This window comes from Dryobates pubescens, chromosome 16 (assembly GCF_014839835.1).
Source record: "Dryobates pubescens isolate bDryPub1 chromosome 16, bDryPub1.pri, whole genome shotgun sequence".
NCBI lineage: Eukaryota > Metazoa > Chordata > Aves > Piciformes > Picidae > Dryobates > Dryobates pubescens.
In genome coordinates this window covers 22125882-22145688 of record NC_071627.1, presented here as the reverse complement: position 1 = coordinate 22145688, position 19807 = coordinate 22125882, and the positions used below count along the sequence as shown (strand labels likewise).

General features: G+C 54.0%; 1 protein-coding gene across 1 annotated transcript in view; it reads right to left on the bottom strand.

Moving 5' to 3' along the window:
* Window positions 1-19807, bottom strand: part of FLT4 (fms related receptor tyrosine kinase 4) — a 61712-nt gene that overhangs the window by 10434 nt on the left and 31471 nt on the right. The window contains exons 4-20 of the mRNA XM_054168726.1: window positions 16228-16340; window positions 15187-15349; window positions 14812-14951; window positions 13947-14115; window positions 12763-12880; window positions 11982-12133; window positions 11146-11308; window positions 9286-9430; window positions 6465-6573; window positions 5072-5431; window positions 4687-4833; window positions 3937-4068; window positions 3585-3691; window positions 3147-3282; window positions 2251-2355; window positions 600-713; window positions 284-372 (exon numbers count right to left, since the gene is read on the bottom strand). Coding sequence (XP_054024701.1) covers window positions 284-372; window positions 600-713; window positions 2251-2355; window positions 3147-3282; window positions 3585-3691; window positions 3937-4068; window positions 4687-4833; window positions 5072-5431; window positions 6465-6573; window positions 9286-9430; window positions 11146-11308; window positions 11982-12133; window positions 12763-12880; window positions 13947-14115; window positions 14812-14951; window positions 15187-15349; window positions 16228-16340 — 2462 coding nt within the window. The remainder of the gene's footprint in view (window positions 1-283; window positions 373-599; window positions 714-2250; window positions 2356-3146; window positions 3283-3584; window positions 3692-3936; window positions 4069-4686; window positions 4834-5071; window positions 5432-6464; window positions 6574-9285; window positions 9431-11145; window positions 11309-11981; window positions 12134-12762; window positions 12881-13946; window positions 14116-14811; window positions 14952-15186; window positions 15350-16227; window positions 16341-19807) is intronic.

Below are 19807 nucleotides of genomic sequence, written 5' to 3'. Positions count from 1 at the left end.
AGGAGACCAAACAAAAACCTCAGCAAGCAGCACATATTGTGCCCTCTGCACCCAGGAGCAGCACAGACTTGCTCTGTTCTTAGACTGCAGCTCTGGCCTGGAAGCACCTATCCTCCACTGCAGAAATGAATGACTTCTCTGATGTGCACATGAACCAAGATCACTGTGTGAAGTGGACCTCCTGCTAGACAGAGGATGTCTCGGTCCCATTGTCACATCTAGGCCACAGGTCTTCCTTCCCTAGCCATGGGACAAGTCCCTAGGGGCAAAGGAAGCTACTTACCCTGTAAGGACTGAATCCTTCACGTTTGGTCCGCAGGTAGTTGGAGAGGTTTCCATACTTGCAAAACTCAACAATAACCATCAGTGGACCTGGTGAGAAGACATCAAAGGCCAGGGGAGGAGATAAGATTGGAATGGTCAGAATTTTCCCCAGCTCATGTGCAGCCCTGCTGGACTGTGGCACTTGCCCTAAGTGCACAGACTCGCCAATAACATCCCCACATCCCTCTGGTCACACAGGTGGCCAGCAGAAGGGGTACAGGGGATGAACACTGAGCTCTGGGAGCAGGCCCAGCCTATGGCTCTGGGGTATTTACCATTGGGTTTGGTGCAGGCACCCAGCAGATTCACCACGTTGAGATGATTCCCGATGTGAATGAGGATCTTCAGCTCCGACATCAGTGCCTTGTGCTCGCTTGCAGTAGCTCCCTCTGCAAACACACAGACCATGTCATGATGCCTCCTCACAGCTTTTCACTCCCCCTCACCACCCTTCTCTCAGCAGAGTGTTAATGTGAGTCTTGCTGCGGAGGCTGTGACCCCAAAGCCTTTGTACGTTTTGTTATCGCGTGCTTCCGTGTGAAATGTCAGAGCCTTGCCTGGAGCTCCCAGGATCCCTGCTGCATTGTGTGGAGTGCTCCCTACAGATGCAGGGACAACACAACCTGTGCCAAACACATTTTTCCTTGTGATAGTCGTGCAGGGCAAAAGATCATTTGAGGCTTACATACAGACGCGCACGTTTGAGTCTCTGCCCTTTCGGCCTCCAAACAGAGATAATGAACCATCAAACAATTTGAAAGACAATAGGAAACAAAAAGCCTCTCAGCCTTTTGATCATGACTGTCCCAGCTCAAACCCAGAGCAGCTTTTGATGGTTCCACCCCGACAGCAAACACAGCGTTGTGCTCCTGCCAGCTCCCTGCACTGCACCTTCTCTCCAGGTGTCTAATCCACATCAGCTCCTGTCTGTTTCACCCTCAGGGGTTGTTCTCTAGGTTTGTGTGCCTTTTTCTTACTTCTTGGCTTCCCCATACACAGTTTGCTTTACTTGAGAGTTTCCAAATTTAGTCTGAGAGAGGGAAGTATCCTCCTGAGGTGCAGCTGATGGGCCACATGACAGCCAGCCAGGATTCCTTCTGCAGTTGCTGTGCAGATCATCAGTACGCTTGCAGCGCTAAGTACTGCTGAGGTGAGTCATGGCTTGGTATCTACGTTCTGGCCACTGCTGGCCAGATGCTGCCTTGATTGTTTTGTTGGGTGCCAAACTGCAGAACAATGTTTTGGATGCCTGTTTGAAAACATGGCTATGAAAGCTGAAAATCTCACTCTGGGCTGACCAGGCTTTGGGTGCAAAGCAGTTTAGCCCTCAGTGCTGTGAGAGAGCTACAACCTGCTTCTTTACTCAGTTGTGAAGCAGGCACATTTGGAAGAAGGTAGTTGGGAGCAACACTTTCCTTCAGTGACCTGCCAAAGAGGGGCTCTGGATTCTAGTTTGTCTTTTGAGGCAAATCTCATTCTTGTCTTTTGCAGATAGATAAATTTCCTTGAAAGCCAAGTTCCCTGAGTCACAGAATCACAGAATGGTTTGGGTTGTAAGGGACCTTTAAAGGTCATCTAAGTCCAACCCCGCTGCAGTGAGCAGGGACAAGTCCCTACTGTAGGTTCTGTCACTTGCCTCCCAGTGCAACTGAAGAGGACTAAAGCATCCAAGAGGGAAGCCCAAGAGGATCAACAGAGTTGAGGCCAAGAAGACCTAAATTCTAAGGTTGCCTCCAGCTCCTCTCCCCTAGCTCAGGGCTGGCTCACACAGAAGCATCCAGGAGTTCTTGTAGGAGATAAAACCTTTTCCTGTGCCTTAACAAGTGCCTTATGCAAAAGACAGGCATTTACAGGTGGACTTTGCCTGGCAGGTGCCTCATTCTCTGCTGTCTACAGACTCCATATTCTGCTTCACTCTCCACATACCTTTCAGCATTTTGACTGCTACAGTCTCACAGCTGTTGCTTTTATTGATCCCAAAGGCTGATGCTTCCACCACCTTCCCAAAGGCACCGTGACCAAGGACTTTACCTATAGACAAGGAGAGAGGCAGTGTGAGGAAGGCAAGTGAGGCACAGGCAGAATAGAATGAAAAAAACTAAAAATCCCAGCAGGAAACCATGAGAAGAAGAAAGAAAAAACATCATAAAGGAAAAGGAAGGAGTGGAACTTGTGCCCTTGCCAGGTGGCTGCTTGATCTGTTGGTGAGAATAAGAGAAAGGGTGGTGGGAGGAATTGAGACAGAGCTGGCATGGACAAAGCAGAGGAAGGAAACAGCCCTGCAGAAGTGAGAGGCTGTTTGTTGCCCTCAAGCAAAGCATGTTGGAAGGGTAAATGTGACACCTTGCAGCAAAGTAGCCAGAGTTCATGTCATTGCTCTGTGCCTTAAAGGTAGTCTGCAGGCCTTTTAACCCTCCCAGACAGAAGGAAGAGACTGCACGTGGGTGTCTCAGCATAAGGAGGATAATGGCTGCAGTACTGGGCCCGGACTTGGGGTACCTGCGGTGGCCCTGGGCTGTTCTGTCCAGATTGCCAGTTGGAGAATATGGGGATGTGTTTTAAAGTGTGCCCAGAGGTCTTCTGGTGTCTGTGTGGGTACAGTAGGAGAGTCTGGGCTTACAGCTGGCTCAGACCTGTCCACAGTCACACCTAAAGAGATTTCCTAGGCACAGCTGGGATTTGGGGACATCTAGGGAACAAGACTGCAAGCCTGAGGCAGAGAGAAAGCATTAAATAGAGGGATGTGTGTAAGAAGCCCGGAGGATGAGCTTGAAGGGCTGGTGGGAAGCCCTGCACGGTGGCAGGGAGGGGCTCTGGCTCACCTAGGCGCAAGCGGTCCCGTGGGAATTCCCACTTGCTGGAATCATAGGGCAGGTACTCGCACTGCTCCTCCAAGGGCACCTCACCAGGGTCCATGATGATGGAGAGGTAGCCTGTCTTGATGTCTGCGTGGGCAGGCTGCAGGAATCAGCCAACACAAAGAGTGAGGAGATGCCCTCCCTGCACTGGGTGCTGACTCCCAGAGGGGATTTGGTTCCTTTGCCTGCTTTGACCTGTTTCCCCCTGGCAAAGGCTATTCCCTGTCACCTCCTTTACCACAGCCCTTGTGCACCCTGTCCTTGGCAGTGAGAGCACTTGAAGCCACACTGATTGACCTCCTTTCCGCAGGTGTTGTCACAGAGCCTCCCATCACAGCAATGGTGTTGCCCCAGGCCTTTCTACACCGTCTCCCCTGCCCTGGGACAGAGACAGTCACATACCCTTTTGATGTTACAGAAGATGAGGATAAGGAGGATCCAGAAGAAAACAGCAATAACCCCAGTCCCAATCAGGATGACAATTTCCACATTGGTCCTGTCATCAGAACCTATGGGATGGGAGGGAAATCACAGCTTCAGAGATTCCCATTCTGTGCCCCAGTTCAGCCATCCCCTGTGGCCTGCTGGGCAGGTGCTTGCCCAAACTAAACATGCTCTGGACTACAGATCCTCCTGTGAGAGCACCAGGCCACCAGCAAGGCTTAGGGGCTTTCCCTTCCTCCCACTGCTGTGGGACCTTGGCCACACTTCTACTCCTTCCTTTCATCCCCAGGGGTGTCACAGCTGCTGGTACCTTCCACAGAGACACTGGCCGAGGAGTTCACACAGCCCTTAGCATTGCAGACACTGCACAGGTACAGCCCAGCGTCCTCTTCTCTCACCCTCTGAATGCTCAGCCTCTGGTTGAAGTCTGCCAGGTCAATCCCTGTAAGGCACAGAGGGTTGCAGTGGTCACCCATAAAGAGAGGGCATTAGCATATTGGACTGATTCAGGCTCAAAGTAAGGCTCCTGTTTTTTGACTGGTTCATTTTAGAGGGCAGAATGAAACTGCACCAGTTGGTTAAGGCTCTCTTCTGTGGCCTGGAAGGGTCTTCCCCAGGCAGCGTATAGAGGGGACTAAAACCCTGCAGACAGCACTGGATGGGGATGGTGCCAAGCAGCCCAGCTGGTGTGTCAAGCTCTGCTTCAGCTCCAGAACCTGTTCCTTTTCCTCTGCAATATGCCTCAATCCTTCCCACATCCCTTCATGGGATCTGGGTTGGTCCCTGCATGAGCAAAGATGCCAGGCACTGAGCTGGGAGTAAGAAGATGAATGATTTATCTCTCTGCTCACCAGCTGAATGAGCACAGGCACAGAGAGTGCTGTCCCAGGCCCTAGGGCACAGACTTGGCTGGTGAGACTGCATCAAACTGGGACAGAACATGATTCAAACCCCAGATCATCTAGTTCAGAACACATGTGTCTGCCTGGGCACAGCAGTTTCAGCTCTCCAGCTGCTGGACATGGTGCCTTGCCTTTGATTTGCCCCCAGCCCACTGTACCTGACACTTCTTCCACCAGTTTCTCATCTTTGTACCAGCTGATTTCAGGAACGTGGCTGCCGTCCACCTTGCAGCGCATCTCTATGGAGTCGCTGACGTTCACCCAAATGTCAGTCAGGTTCTGCTTGAGGCGAGGGATCTCCAGGGCTGGAGGGGCAGCACAGAGAGGAGGAGGGGGAAATGGGAAACTGATTGATCAAAAGCATATCTGTGTTCTTGCAGGGCTTTGGGTCTCTGACCCCTGCTGAAGGGGGTCTTGAGAACCAAGGTGCCCTGCCTTTGCCACCTGGAGTATAGCTTGCTTGTGTGGCTTCCCAGGGAAGCTGATGGCAGCAAGAGCACCAAGTTCTCCTCTGTCACTCCCGCCTGCCCTGTGGACCCTCACCCTGCACAGAGATGTATTTCTTGTGGCAGTGCTTCTCCCGGGTCTTCCTGTTCTGCACCTCACACACGTAGTCTCCCTCCTCGCCCAGGGAGATGTTCGGGATGGTGAGCAGCAAGGTCGCATCATTAGAGTCAGGCTTGAAGCGCAGCTCCCCCTGCATCTTGGTGGCATAGTGGTGGACATTCTTGCAGTCCAGCACCAGGGGGTTGCCCTCCTCGTCGTGGAGCTTGGAGAGGTTCAGCCGATACCACTGCAGGTTCTCGTAGGTGTAGTTGTCTGCGTTGCAGCTCAGCTGTAGGTCCTGCCCCTCTATGGGCTCCTCCGAGGGCTGGGACTCAATCTCAAACCCGTCTGGAATGGCTTTCAGGAAGGAAATGAACATGTGAATGAGTTTCCACGGCTGAGCTGCCAGACACAATGAAATTGTCTGCTTGGGCTCAGCTCTCTGAGACTCTCCTGTCCTCAGCCCAGGGTAAAGGAAACCAATCTAGAGCAGGACTGTGGCGTGCGGACTTCCATTGATCCACAGCTTAAGCTGAACCCAGGGCCAAGGGCTGTGCTGAAGTCCCAGAGTCAACTTAAGATGGAGTCATAAGTCAAACAAGCCTGGGATGTCTGCATTAGGCTGTTATTGTTCTCAGCTCAGCTGAAGCACTCTGGATTGCAGACACAGCTGCTTTCACAGGTGCAGACAGTTGCACAGTCAGGCTGGACATCTGCACACACACAGAGTTACTGGAGCAGCAGCTGAAGATGTTTATTAACGGTGCTCATTACCTCCACAAAAGCTGGTTGATCTGACAGCACAGGTACAGTCTGTAAGGGCCAAGAGACCAGGCTTCCAGGGTCTGTTTAGAGGGGCATGAAGAGAACCCTCTCCTGTGCCCTTGCCTCTTGACTCTCAACCACCAGCACAGGATACCACTGGTAGGAAACTTACACAGCCCCATATACACCATGACTCCAGTCCACACTGCTGGGCTCTCAGCTTTCTCCCACCAAAATCCCACGGGGACCCTGAGGGGAGCTCGGGCCAAAAGGATCCTGCCTGGGAGCAGGTCTGGCAGTGCCACTAGAGGATGCTATTGGACCAGGCACATCCCCTGCCCTGGGAGCTGCCTGGGCCTGAACCAGCAGGACCACCAGCCCGGGACCTGCCAGGGCTGCTCCAGGACCTAGGCACAGGTCTGTCTGCCAAAGTCTGCCTGCGCTGTCTGCTGCCAGGGCTCCAGGGTTTTGCCACTCAGCAGAGCTCTCAGGGAGCACTGCTTTCCTGCTGGTCACTGTTAAAGATGTCAACTGTGAATGACAGGAGCCAGCAGGCCTGGGGATCTGCCTCTTTCAAGCAGAGAGCCTGGCTGATGCAGATGGAGGGGTGGTCTGCAGTACTCACTGGTCACGTAGAAGTAGATCAGCCGCTCATCTCGACCCACTTTATTAGAGGCAATGCACTTGTACATGACTGAGACGTTGGCCTCCTGGATGGCCAGTTTGCTGACTGTCTGATGGGGGAAGAGAGCATAAGGAATTAGAGGAAGAGGGAAGAGAAGCAGAATCAGTGCTGCTCTCTTGCAGACGGCAAAGCTCACAGCAAGCCTGGCCCCAGGTGGCAGCTGTACCTGGGAAAGGGTTGTACAAAACTGGCCCCTCATTCAGTAGCCCTCTGTACATTTCAAGCCTTATCTGCTGGCTGTAGAAAGAGCAACACAGTTTAATTCCTGATCTTTGCTCATTTTCACAGAGCCCAGCCAGCACTGTGGAAGCAAACTGAATGCTAAGCCCCTTGGATTACTAAGGGGAAAGGCCTCTGTCCAGCAAGGGGGACAAACATGATGTAGAGCTGAGGGGGTGGCTAAACTCCTGTCAAGCTTTATAAAAGTGTGGAGAAAGGGAAAGGACACCAAGGTTTTGATTATCTGAGCCCTCTGCAGTTAAGTGACTACTTTGTGTGCCACAGACTTCAGTGAAGTTTACAGCTGCTTACAGACCTGCAAGCACTCCTTTCATCCATAAAGGAACACCAAGCCTGGGAAAGCATCCCAGCTCTCACCACTTCAGGAAGAGCTCTCATCTTCTCCCTTTAAATTCCAAGTGTACATAGGCATGGTTCTAAAAGCCTCCTCCTCCCTCCTTCCAGCAAGACATGAGTAAGACTGGGCAAAGAGCCAGGCTGGTGTCCTGGGAGCACAGGCCCAGGAGATGCTGCCTCTGAACAAGCCAGGGAAGGCAGCTGGGGAGTAAGGCTGCTCTCTTCCTCCAGCTCATGCCGCACGCGTGCGAGCTGCCAACTGTGTTACAAGCACTCCCCTTAGAGGAGATCTGCAGTTTGAAGCACAGGTTTCTTCTCCCTCCCAGCTTAAATGGCAAGGAAATCACATCCCAGAACCCCTCTAGTGAGACACTGTTCAAAATGCAAAAAAATGATGTTCCTACAGGGAAGCTACTTTGCCTTCTCTATTCACCCCATAGGCCTGGGGAATCATTTAGGTTCTAAGTGGCAGTGTGTTAGCTTCTGTTCCCCAGGAGGAGCAGCCACTCCTGCGCTGCATGCTCAGCACAGCTGAAGTGACCTTATTGCCAGTACTGTTGTGCATTGCCTCTTCCGTTCCTTGGGGCTGTTGAATGCAGCTGCAGTGACCCCAGGGCTGCCACTTCTGCGCGCTGCCTTTCCTGTTTCTTGGGGATTTTCCTTCTAAACGCCACTCTTACGTTGGAGTTGGGCTTTCTGGGTCTGACATCATGCTGCTGCCTGCACATCCTGTGGGGCTCATTCTGGCCTTTCCAGACAGAAGAAAAAACAGTGGAGGATGTTAAGAGAAGACAGGGGAGAAGGAGAAGGAGAAGGAGAAGGAGAAGGAGAAGGAGAAGGAGAAGGAGAAGGAGAAGGAGAAGGAGAAGGAGAAGGAGAAGGAGAAGGAGAAGGAGAAGGAGAAGGAGAAGGAGAAGGAGAAGGAGAAGGAGAAGGAGAAGGAGAAGGAGAAGGAGAAGGAGGAGAAGGAGAAGGCATGTTTGGAGGATGCAGCATCCCACCACAGGTGAAGAGCTTTTTTCTCCCAGAGCTCTTAGCACATCCCTGGGCTGTACAACCTACGTTGGACCTCCAGGACATTTACAACCAAATAGATGGAATGAGGAGAACACAACTGAGGGATGGAAGTAAGAAAATCAAAAAAAGGAGAAGATGAAAAGGGACCAAAACAAGAGTCACATCTGGAGGGATGCACAAGGGCTTTGGACCCAGGAGCTCCCACCACCCCTGCTTGCTTCCCTGGGGGGGCGCCAATCCCTGCCTCTCCTTTCCTCTGCTCCGGGAGAAGCAGGATCTGTCCCTGCCACCCTTTTGGCAGAATGACGAAGTCCCGGCCGGGCCAGGGGACGGGAAGTGCCTTTGGAGGTGTGTAGGAAAACAGGAAGTGACTTTCGGAAACAGGAGCCCATTTGTTTGTTCTGCATCCCTCTGTGAGCAGCTGATGCCCGACAGCAGCGGGAACAGGAACCCCGTCATGGCACAGACCTGACACTTGTGGCTACCAGAGAGACGGAAAGAAACAAGCAGCCAGCAGGGGCTGCCTGCCTGCAGGTCACAGATGCTGCACTAAGGGAGAGATGCTCCTTCCAGAGAGCACACACCGCGGTGCAGTGGGCTCTGTGGGGCACCTGTGCTCTCACAAACCTGCAGCAGATAGATGCCAGTATGTCCATACCAGCCTCACCCATCCCACGGGGATGGGGACAGCCGGATGCAATGCCCTGCCACACACACTTTCCTGAGGCCCGAGATTTCCTGGTCAGCCTGACTCCTGCTCTCCCCTTTCCAGCTGCCCAGGCTGCTGTGTGAGGTTTGGCTCTCCCAGAAAGCTGATGCAGGAGTGCTCAGAAATAGCCACGGGAGCCCCCACAGAACACATCCCCGCACCGTGCTCTCCCTGGCTGGGTGCCCTGTGTTCACTGGTGATCGCTGTGATCCCTCCAGAGCCTCTTTGGATGCAGGGCCGTTTCTCAGAGGTGACAGAGGCTGCGGGGGACTGCAGAGCCCCGGCACTAGAAATGGCCATTGATGGTTTACTCCAGAAGCAGAGGTGTGAAGCCTTCCCCAAATCTGGCTGTCAGGTTCATTTCCAGCTCAGTTTTGCTGGCTGATGCCAAAGGACCCCTTCGAGGGTGCCTGTCTCCAGCTCCTCACTCCGGGATGGGTCTGGGGCTTACAGCCTCACCTTGTTCCGCCCCTCCACGAACTCCACCCAGGTGTCGATGCTCTCGATGGGGTTCACGGCGTCCTGCTGCGACACATCTTTCCAGTCCTTGCACTCAGGCATCCGGTCCCGCTGGTGGCGCCGTGCTGCCCGGTGCCTGCTGTTGCTAATCCAGCAAGCAGGGAGGAGCAGGAGAGAAAGGAGAGAGATGGAGAGAGGCTCAGCTGGGGAAAAGGCAGCAAAAATAGCACTGTGTAGGAGAACTGATGCCCCTGTCCTCTGACTCTGCCAAATGTCCTGAGTCTCTTGGGCTACACAGTTCCAGTGTGTTTTATAAGGCTGCTCTGCAATCACATTATCTGTTGGGGCAGGGAATGGATGCTGGTGTCCCAGGCGGTGTCTTCACCCCCAGGCCTGTGGTTTCATCCTTCCCTGCCATGAATGGAGAAATGCAGGGGTGAAATCTGTTCCTGTCTGCCTGGTGCAGTTCTTGATGCTACTTTGCTGAACAGCAAGGTCTTAAACCCCTGCTGGGACTGTGAGTCAGAGATGTTACAGACCGGATAGATGCTGGCTGGTTGTGCACCAAAGGGTGCTCCTGCTGCTTTTGATTCAACAAATAGCAGGAGGGAAACATCCCAAGCAGAGATGCTGCTGGTATCTCACAGCAGCACGGTGGTACCTCTTTGGGGTAAGACAGGTGGGCAGGGAGAAGTGCCCAAATCTGTCATGGCCCTGGATGCTGCAGGGAGCTTCTGAAATAGAGGTGGGGCAGGGAGATGGGAGGGTCTGCCCAAAATCCAGGGTGGGATTTGCAGAGGCAGAAGGCTTATGGCACCAGGGGAGCAGCGGGGAGCTGAGCACCTAAGAGCAGGGGCAGGGGTGTGTGCTGGCAGCGCAGGTCAGGGTGCTCAGCTCGTTGGTGAGCTGTGTAAACAACAGGAAGCCCCAAAGAAGCCTCCTGCATCCTCCGGAGCTATGCTAGGCAGAAATATGGTGGCCTTGGGAGACAGTGCTCATAATTCATGGGCCCCTCTGCTTCCTGACAGGGCCACAGTGCACTTGCATGCGATGAAGAGCTCTCTGCTGTCCCTGGCTCAACAACAGCTGGCACAGGGCTGCAGGACCTGGCTTCCTCCAGGCACCCTGATGTCCTCCACCCTGACTGCTCTGGCCACCACTCCCCAGCATCCCTTTTCCTTCTTCCTAAAAAACGTCATTACAGCCCTGCCTGGTGCTGCCCCAGCTTCCCAGGGCACAGGCAGTGGGCATGCACCCTTCCTGCCTACCTATTGGTGCTGCCTGCCCAAACACCCTCCTGGCAAACCATCCTGGCAGCTGGCAGGGATCTGGTGCTTGCCCCAGATTCAGTGACTCTTCCTCACATGCAGCAGCTCTGCTCACCTGCCTGCAAGCATTTTTGCTTCTGTTATTACCCAGCAGAAGAAAAACAGTCCAAAGAACCACAGGAAGCCTAGAGCAGGAATGGGCTGAGCCCCAGGTGCTGTCTCAGGCTCTCACCAAGGGGCTGTGCTTCCACATAAGCAGTGGTTTTATTGCAGTTTCTGTGAGGTGTGGCCTGGCCACGGACATCCCCTGCCAGATGCAGATGGTTGAGAAGAAGCTGCAGAAGCCCTTGATGTCTGGGACCAGTGAGCTCCACCCTGCCTCTCTTACAGGGCAAGTGGGTGTACAGTGCTCTGAGCTATCAGTTGGTGCTGTCCTCCTCGTGCCATGTTCTGGCTGGGACAATCAGAAGTGAGATGGGGTTGGGAACACATCCAGAGTGCCCAAGGAGTCCGTAATGCCATGCTGGTGGCCTGGTAAGTCAGGGGTGCCGGAAGAACTGGCACTTGGGGTGCTGGAAGAACTGGCACTTACAGGCTGCGTCGGGAGAACATCCGGCAGGGCATCCACGGCCTCCACTGCCACTGGATCACCTCGGGTGCTGGGATGCCATAGACTGTGCAGGTGAGGGCCTGGGGGCTCCTCCGGGAGTAGATGCTTGGGGAAGAGGCTTCCTTCTCATGGATGTGTGGAGGAACTGCAAGGATCAGTGATATGAGTGGCCACAGGCTCAGCTGCTGCACCCCCAGTCCAGGCACAGCTGTCCCCACACCCAGCGACAGAGAGACTGGGCACTAAAGCACAGGGCTCTCTGGGCAGCTCAGGCCTGCCAGGCAGAGCAGGTCACACGTGTGCAGGTTCAAGTGACATAATTTCTTCTTCCTCTGCAAAGTGTGACTGTCTGGATGCTGCAGGGCTCAGACCTGCAGAGCCTGCTGGAGACAAATCTCCAAGCAGCAGTGCCATTCCAGCACTTTTTGTGCTGGCATCTGGCTTCTGCACTACAGGGACCAGTTTCTGCCAGGGAAACTCCCTAGGACTTCCCAGCCAGAGGAACTGCTTCAGCTCCAGGCTTCACATGTGTTGTAGCTGCCCTGCCTTTAAGTCAACCTCAGCAGCATCTCCAACTGCAGCTGAGATACTGCCCTTGAGCAAGGATGTATCCTGCCCTGAGTGATGGAACCAGGGACAAACCCATGCTGTATCACCTGGGCCACAAGGAGCCAGAGCATCCCTCAGCGATGGAGGAGAAGGCGATGGTGCAGGTACCCACTGCTTTAGGGCAGCACTGGGGAATTGGCCTCTGAGCAGCCCTGAGGCTGGGGCCATGGGCTCAGCGCTGTCCCCCCAGCCCTGTCCCCCTCCCTTACCATTGACAATCAGCTGGAGGCTGATGTGCTTCTCCAGCCCCGCCAGCCTGTTCCGCAGAACCAGTGTGTAGGTCCCGGCGTGCTGCTCCGACACATCCTTGATCTGCATTGAAGATTGAGATTGCTTGGAAATTAGCTTCCCATCCTTGTACCTGCGGGGAGGCAGAGACAAAATGCAGCCATGGGGAGGAAGTGGCCCACTGGCAGCTGGGCAGGGGTTTGTTGGTCCCCACTAAAGCACAGTTGGGGCATGCCTTGCTGGTGCGGGGGACCTCTCCGGAGAAACTCCTGGGCTTCCCTGGACCCGAGTTATGGCTCTGTGCATTGCCCTGTGTGGGGGTGTGTGAGGCTGGGGATGTCATAGCTCTGCCCTGAGCAGTGTGCAGGTGCAAAGCTCCCACCTCCCAGACAGCTCTGATGGAAGTGCAGCACAATATGGTGCACAACCTGGCCCACTCTCTCGCTCCTCTGGGCAAGCAGCAACCCACTGGAGGGGGATAAGAGGGACAGCTCCTGTGGGAGCTCCACTTGGCTCATCCAGACAGCACAGACCTGCCAAGCCCTTGGCTGTTTTGTGCACAGATCTCACCTCCTGTCCCAAGCTGTACAGCTGAGAGCCAGGGCTGGGGGGAGAAATAACTCCCAGGGGTGGGGAAAAAAGTGACATTTGGGACACTCTTGGTCACAGAGGGGCCTAGTGAGGAGGTGGGGCTAGGCTTCCCTACTTGGCAAAGGGGAGGAAGAGAGGAGAAGGTGGCTCAGGCTAAGAAAGGTGAGTTACCACTGGAAGTCTGGTGGGGGGTAAGCCACGACTTTCACCGGGAGCTTCACAGCTTCATCTCCTGCAGTGGCTTCTATCACTGGGCCTTTCCTCCACTCCACATTGATGAAGGGCTTTTCTGCAAGGGAAAAAGTGAGCATGGAGGAGAGCACAGCACAGAGGGACAGGCTGTCATCAAGCTCTGCTCCTTTCCACAGGGCCAAACAGCAAGCAGCCTGGACAGGCAGGATGTTGTGGCAGTGAGTTTGAAAATGATGGCAGCAATGAAATCAAAATAACCAAAATCCACTCCTGCCCTGCCTGCCCATACAACCCCCAACCCCTCTCCCACACCCCTGTTCCCAGCAGGGCCCCCTTCCTGGAGCAGAGGTCATGAGTGGCAGGCAGAGCTGGTCAGCTGAGCAGAGAGCTGTGACTCTGCCTTGCCGTTGGGATGCAGGGAGGCTGTGCTGCCCTGGGACTTCCTGCTGCCAGGAGACAGCAACCACTGCAGATGGTGCCTTGTGTGCCCACAGCTGGGTGCCTCCCAGGCCTTGTGTGCCACAGGGCCACCGTATGTGCCACGGGGCCATGAGACGTGTCCTGCCATCCCACTGCCAATGTAGTGTTTGCATCTCTCTTTCATCATCTTAGCACCTTGCTGAATGTGATTAGGCTCCCAGTGTGGTGCTGGGGTGCAGAAAGGCTGAGGAGGCAGGCTGGGTCTCACTAAAGCAGAGTGGGATGGAGGTGCAGAAGGGCTGAGGGGCTGGAGGCAGGCTGGGTCTCACTAAAGCAGAGTGGGATGGAGGTGCAGAAGGGCTAAGGGGCTGAAGGCAGGCTGGGTCTCACTAAAGCAGAGTGGGATGGAGGTGCAGAAGGGCTGAGGGGCTGAAGGCAGGCTGGGTCTCACTAAAGCAGAGTGGGATGGAGGTGCAGAAGGGCTGAGGGGCTGAAGGCAGGCTGGGTCTCACTAAAGCAGAGTGGGATGGAGGTGCAGAAGGGCTGAGGGGCTGGAGGCAGGCTGGGTCTCACTAAAGCAGAGTGGGATGGAGGTGCAGAAGGGCTGAGGGGCTGGAGGCAGGCTGGGTCTCACTAAAGCAGAGTGGGATGGAGGTGCAGGATCCCCTCTGCTGAGCCTTGGGCCAGGCACTGCCCGCGCTCAGCTCTGCCTGTGGCTCTGCGAGGCAGCGGAAGGTGCCTACCATGCACGATGACGTCGGTGCTCTCCTCCAGCACCTGGGCACCGTTGGTGGCCAGGCACGTGTACTTGCCCAGGTCCTGCTGGCTGACGTTGTGGAGGGTCAGGATGCTGGAGAGCTCCGTGTGTGTCTGCAGGGACCGGCGCTCGGGCTCCATCACTGCCCGCTGCGTCTGCGGGAGGTGACAGAGAGAAGGGCATGAAACACATCGATGGAGTGGAACTGTGCAGATGGGCTCCTCACAGCCACGCTCCTTGCTGCCCTGCCTCTCCCTGGACAGGCATCTCCGCTATTGATCATCATCCTCAGGAGCAGAAAGGCAACAAGCCCTTCATGGCTGAGCATCTGAGGCTGGGGTCAGGGGTTTTAGCACATGTTTTGCTCTGATCTGCAGCCCAGTAACCAGCCTGGGAGCCTTACAGGTAGGTGAACAGTGATACCCTCAGGGGACTCGTGCATCTCGCTGTTTACAAGGCTACAACTGCAGGAAAACACATCAGGGAAGGGACCCCCTCAGAAGCTGTTGGTGACCAGGGCTGTGTGACTACAATAGCTCCTTTGTAAGCCAAAGATGTTTGCTCTGGATTTGCACTGGTGGAAGTGAAGCCAATGTTTGCCCAGGAGAGCCCCAGAGCAACAACCCTGTGGCAATGCTTCCAGACAGGAAAAGAAATCCTCTCTCTGTCTGCCTTCTGCTGCAGGACAGCAAAATGGGAGAGTGCTCTGACCAAGATGTTCAGGGCACAGCATGTCAGGATCATGAGGTAGAGCCCTGCCAGTGATGTGGAGAGGAACAAAGAATGGGCAGGAGCGGATGACTCAGAGGGAAGTGGTTCAGTGCACCGGGAGCAGCTCTGTTTGCTGGTACCTGTTTGCCAGGGTAAGTCCACTGGAAGCGAACACCAGAGTTGAACTCAGCCCACACTGTGCAGTTCAAGACCAGCTTCTCTCCCACCAGCAGCTCCATGGCTTTCTTGGGATACAGCTGGATGTCGTACAGCTCGCTCCCTGGTGCAAAGGGGCAACCAAAGGACTTCTCTGATTTATTCATTCTTTGACTCTGAGCGAGCAGTTACAAGAGGCTTGGGTACGACCTCCTGCTGCTTGTTGAATCTCTGTCTGGCACACAGTAGAGGAGATAAAGCCCCATGCAGAGCCGACACAGCTGGAGGGGACCACAACCACCCCAAGAATCACACTGTTTGGCTTCAGAGTCATCCAAACCACCTTCCCAAATATTCACCTGCTATGTGGATGATGAAGAAATTGGATTTGAAGACCTTCTTGTCGATGACAGTCTCACACTGGACAAACAAGGAGTCCCTGATCAAGTGTGTGGGCACCTGCATCCCCCTCTTGTTGTCCCAGAAGGTGCTTTTCCCGTCGGGGTGGATGGGGGAATTTTGCTGGAAAAAAATCACCATTTTGCCAACTGAAGTGAGAGGTAACAGCACTCCCACCCCACCCCCTCCAGGCTTTACACTGGCTAATTCATCCCTTTTGCTGCAGCATCATGCTGTGCTGGCCTCCAGCCCTCTCCCACCGAGGGTTTGTCATCTAGGAATCACAGCCTCCCCTGGACCCTGTATCCTGCACCTCGAGCCTCTGTGTCTGCAGAGTGGGCCAGGGACTTCCAGGAATGGAAACATCCAGTGATAGCTAAGGAAACTGATGCTGATGTCCCAAACATCAGTCCCGCTGGGATGAGTGCTGACCTTGAGTAGTGTCCTTCCCGGGCAAGGGAAGGCCCCTGGCCCCCAGGGTGTCCCTGGAGGCCTTTGTACAATAGTAACACTCATCCTGGAAGGATGTATTTGCATTGTAAAAAAAAAAAAAAGGGGGAGAGGAAAAAAAAAAGGGGGGGGGAAGGCACAAGCAGGCTGATAACAGAGATGTTTTCAGTCACCAGCCCCAGGGCTGCAGCCTCCTCCCTTGTGGGGATGGCGACCACCTAGAGAGTTGGTAGATCACAGAGAGCAGAGCAAACCAGGGGATCCTGCAGGGAAATGGGATTCAAACAAACCCTTGTTTTGCTTCATAGAGCTCCAGGGAAGCGCAGCAAGGCTGGCAGGAAACCCGTGGGGTCTGCCCAAGGGAACTGGCCAGCACGGCTTCGACCAGCAAAGAAAACGAGGAAGCCAGTGGCTTGTACTTTCCATGGAAAAAGTGTCCCATGCACTTTCCATTCCTGGCAGTGCCTGTCCTGCTGCCACGCAGGCAATTGCCAAGGCAGAACAAATGCGCTGCCCCTGGGTTCAGAGCGTCCCCCTGGCTGAGCTCTTACCGAGAGCAGGGTGACGTTAAGGTCTGGGATGGACACAAGGCATGGTACCCAAGTGTGCTCCTTCTTGCTGATGAGGAGGGTCTCTGGCTTGTTGATAAATGGCTGTTCAAAATCTGAAGAGGAGACATAAGGAGAAGCACAACTAAACAGAGGCAAGAGAAGAAGCAGCAAGAGGCAGCAGAAGCAAAAGAGGCTTTCCAGCTTCCCTTAACACAGCACAAGCTTGCCAGAGGGAGTGATGCTGAGCTGGGTGGCTCCACCTGCAAGGTGGCAGTCGGAGGAGACACCTGGAGCTTGGGAATGCAAAGAGAACAGCAGAGGCTGGCGCCTGGGCCAGCTGGCTCCTTCACACCAAACACCCTACTGATGGAGCAGCGCTGGAAATGACCTCTCCTTTCCTGGCCCCCCTCAAGGTCTCTGCCTGGGTTTAACCCCTGGTGGAGGCGGCAGGTCTTGACCTGGGCTCAGCGCCTGCCCAGCTGGTGACTGAGCCTGGCCCCGTGGCAGGGCTGGTGCAGGCTTGTGCTGCCCTGGTGCAGCAGCAGCAGAGAGACCTTCCAGGGCCAGGAAGTGATCCGCAGCAGAATGGTATGCAGATGTCATCCTGCAGCCATCCTGGCTGGCAGATAAACAGATGAGCTGAGCTTTCCAGGGCTGCCACCCCACTGCTGCAAGCACAAATATTGACAGGAAGGACAAAACCACCCAAAGTTAATCAGTGAAATGACTTAGCAAGGCCAGAGACATTATACTGAACTCCACGTGGAGATAGCACTGAGGAACAGAGTCTGCAGCAGGGACTGTCCCATCCTGCTCAGGGAAACAACAAAAGCACAAGTGGGGCTCCACAGTGGAATGAGCTGAGAGCAGCACATAAAGGAGATGTGCCATAGCCCTGTCCCGTCATGACAGGCACCAAAGACCAACCTGATCCCAAAGAGATGGCAAGCTAACAATGTCCTCATCAGGTGTCTCTGCCCATGGCAGGGGCTTGCAACTAGGTGACCTTTAAGGTCCCTTCCAGCTCAGACCATTCTATGATTAACAGGGCAGCACAGCCCCCATTTCTGGTTCTTTCTCAGATACACTAGAAAGACCTGGTGAGATCAAGATGCAAAATAGACTTCTGTCCCAAGTCATGGCTGGACAGGGGGTAGGAAGGGTAAGGTTTGCTATGCAGAGCCTCATGCTAGCTCCTGCTGAGGCCCAGCAGTGCATTTGGTTTGAGGGGGTTTCTGCTCTTTGGACTTTCCCAAACAGGGCATAGAAGCAGCAGCCACCAAGGCTGACTAAATGGGGTGAAGACAGATCTGGAATAGACAATGAACTGCAAGGCTGCTTGGTGTCCTCTGGCCGTACCTCATGGATGGATGATTTCCTTTGCAGTATCAGCCCCTGCTAGCCCACCTGCACACAGGTGGGCTCACAGGATGCTCTGAATGGAGACTGGTCACTGGTGTCTAAGATGTTCAGTGCTGTCAGCATCTTTCTCCTGTGAGAGTCATCTCCCTGACAACTTTCCCCCAGCACGTGGTCGTGATTGGCCTTGTCTGTGGAAATTGTCCCGTGGGTGAAGGGGGCTCCATAAGGAGGTGCTGGGTCCCTATCTGGGAGGCATGGGGCTAACCAAGGGACCTGCTAGGGGAGATTTTATGGCTCCTAGTATGCTGGAATCAGACCAGATGATACCAGTGGCCTTAAAAGTTACTCCTTATTCACCTGGATTGCAGCTAAACCACCGATGTCAAGGGACTGAAATTCATGTTCTGTTTGTCCCGCCTGAGACTCTGTCTCCCTGCTAACCAACCCCTGAAGGTGCCTGTCTGAAATGACAAATCAAAGATGAATTTGACAACTATCCTCATTTGGGAATCCTGCTGTTCAGATCCCACTGGGCCCAACCCAATCCAACCCAGTGCTCAAGGGAATTCCTTTCATTTTTGATCTAGAAAGCTGTTGCTTCAGTGATAGTCACGCGGCAAAGACCCCCTGTGGGTGAAGAGCTGTTTTCTATACCTTAGGTGAAACAAGTCATGCACAGGAAACCTGTTGCTCAGCTCTTATGAAAATGCAGAATGCCCAGAAAATTCTTATCTTTATTTCCTGGGGTTTTGTGCTGCCACAGGATTGCTGTCTTCCGAAATCACAGCTTCGTTTCCGAGCTGTGCTCCTCATTCTTCTCCTGAGCCCTGGGCATGTGAGAGGGAGGAGTTGACAACTGCCAGAGGTGAGAGATTATGAGGTCTCCTCCAATCTCAGATGGCAGCCAAGACCTAACTGATTTACTGGGCTGGTCCTGCTGCCAATGAGCTTGTGATTCATGCACTAACTCCCCTCTCTCACCACACCACATATTTTCTACAAGGCTGCCTTAATGGGTCGGATGGGAATAATTTAGCATCTTTCCTCATTAATATATGCTAAGGTTTATGAGATGGGGGCTGTAGAGACCCTAGTCTACCCTGCTGGGGCATCCTGTGTGTTTACAGTGCTATCTGTGGCTATAATCAAACACACACCTAAGCAGACGCCTGGGAAATGAGACAGATGGGCGGAGAGTCCATCTGACAGCTGAGCTGCAGGTAAAATACAGAAGAGCCCACGTTCTGCAGCCAAGCACAGACATTTCGTTCTTGGCAATCCCACCAAGCTCTTAACACGAGGAATTAGGTTGATGGATAAACCTGTGGCCTGATCATGCTGTCTCCAAACATCCCCAACACTTACATCAGCCCTTCCATGCTCTCAAGGGACAGTCTCACATCGCAGCCCCGTTCAGCAGGAACAGGCAGGGCTTTATCTGAATGTTCTGCAATGACTATGATTACTCTCTGTCTGAGTTTCCCTGACATGTCCCTTCTCATGTCTTGCCTGGAAAGGCAGATTCTGAGGTTTCCTGGATGCTTGATAGCCATAACAGGGCACAGCCTGACTGGAGTGAGTACAGACATGTGCACAGCAACGCCGTGAGGTGTTGGCTGGATCTGTTGCACACAGCCTGCCCACAGGCACAGTGAATCCCAGGGGCCCTAACAGTGTGGGATTTATTGCCCCCTAAGCTTGCACACTTGCTGCAGCCTGGGCAAGAGGAGAGCCATTACTGAGCTGCTGCTGAGGCTGGAGAGAAAGTGGACAAAGTGGCAAGGTGGCATTTGCTGGATCACAAAGAAAATCAGGCTCTTGCAAAAGCACTCCCTGTGTGTAGCCTTGGGAGGATGTACTTACTTTCATTGTAAGAAGCTCTCTGCCTCCATCCTGATACAATACTCAGGAGTGCCTAAACACCCCTGCCCATCTCCCAGACATGTCCCCACAGCATATCTGGGAGCTAGGGAAGCTCTGCTCTGTTTTAGGATGGGCAGCAGAGCCCATGGGAAGAGGAGGCGATTGCCCAAACAGACCTCAGTTCCTCCCCAGCAGCTGCCCAGTTCTTCTGATTTGCCCCTGCATTTTTCTCTGCATAGCTGAAGAGGCAAATCTGCCTTTGCCCTGGGACTCGCTGAAAAATGCATCTTGTATGTCATGACCTGCCTGGCTTATGACAACTGCACCAACTAATAAATGGGGGCGGAAAGAGAAA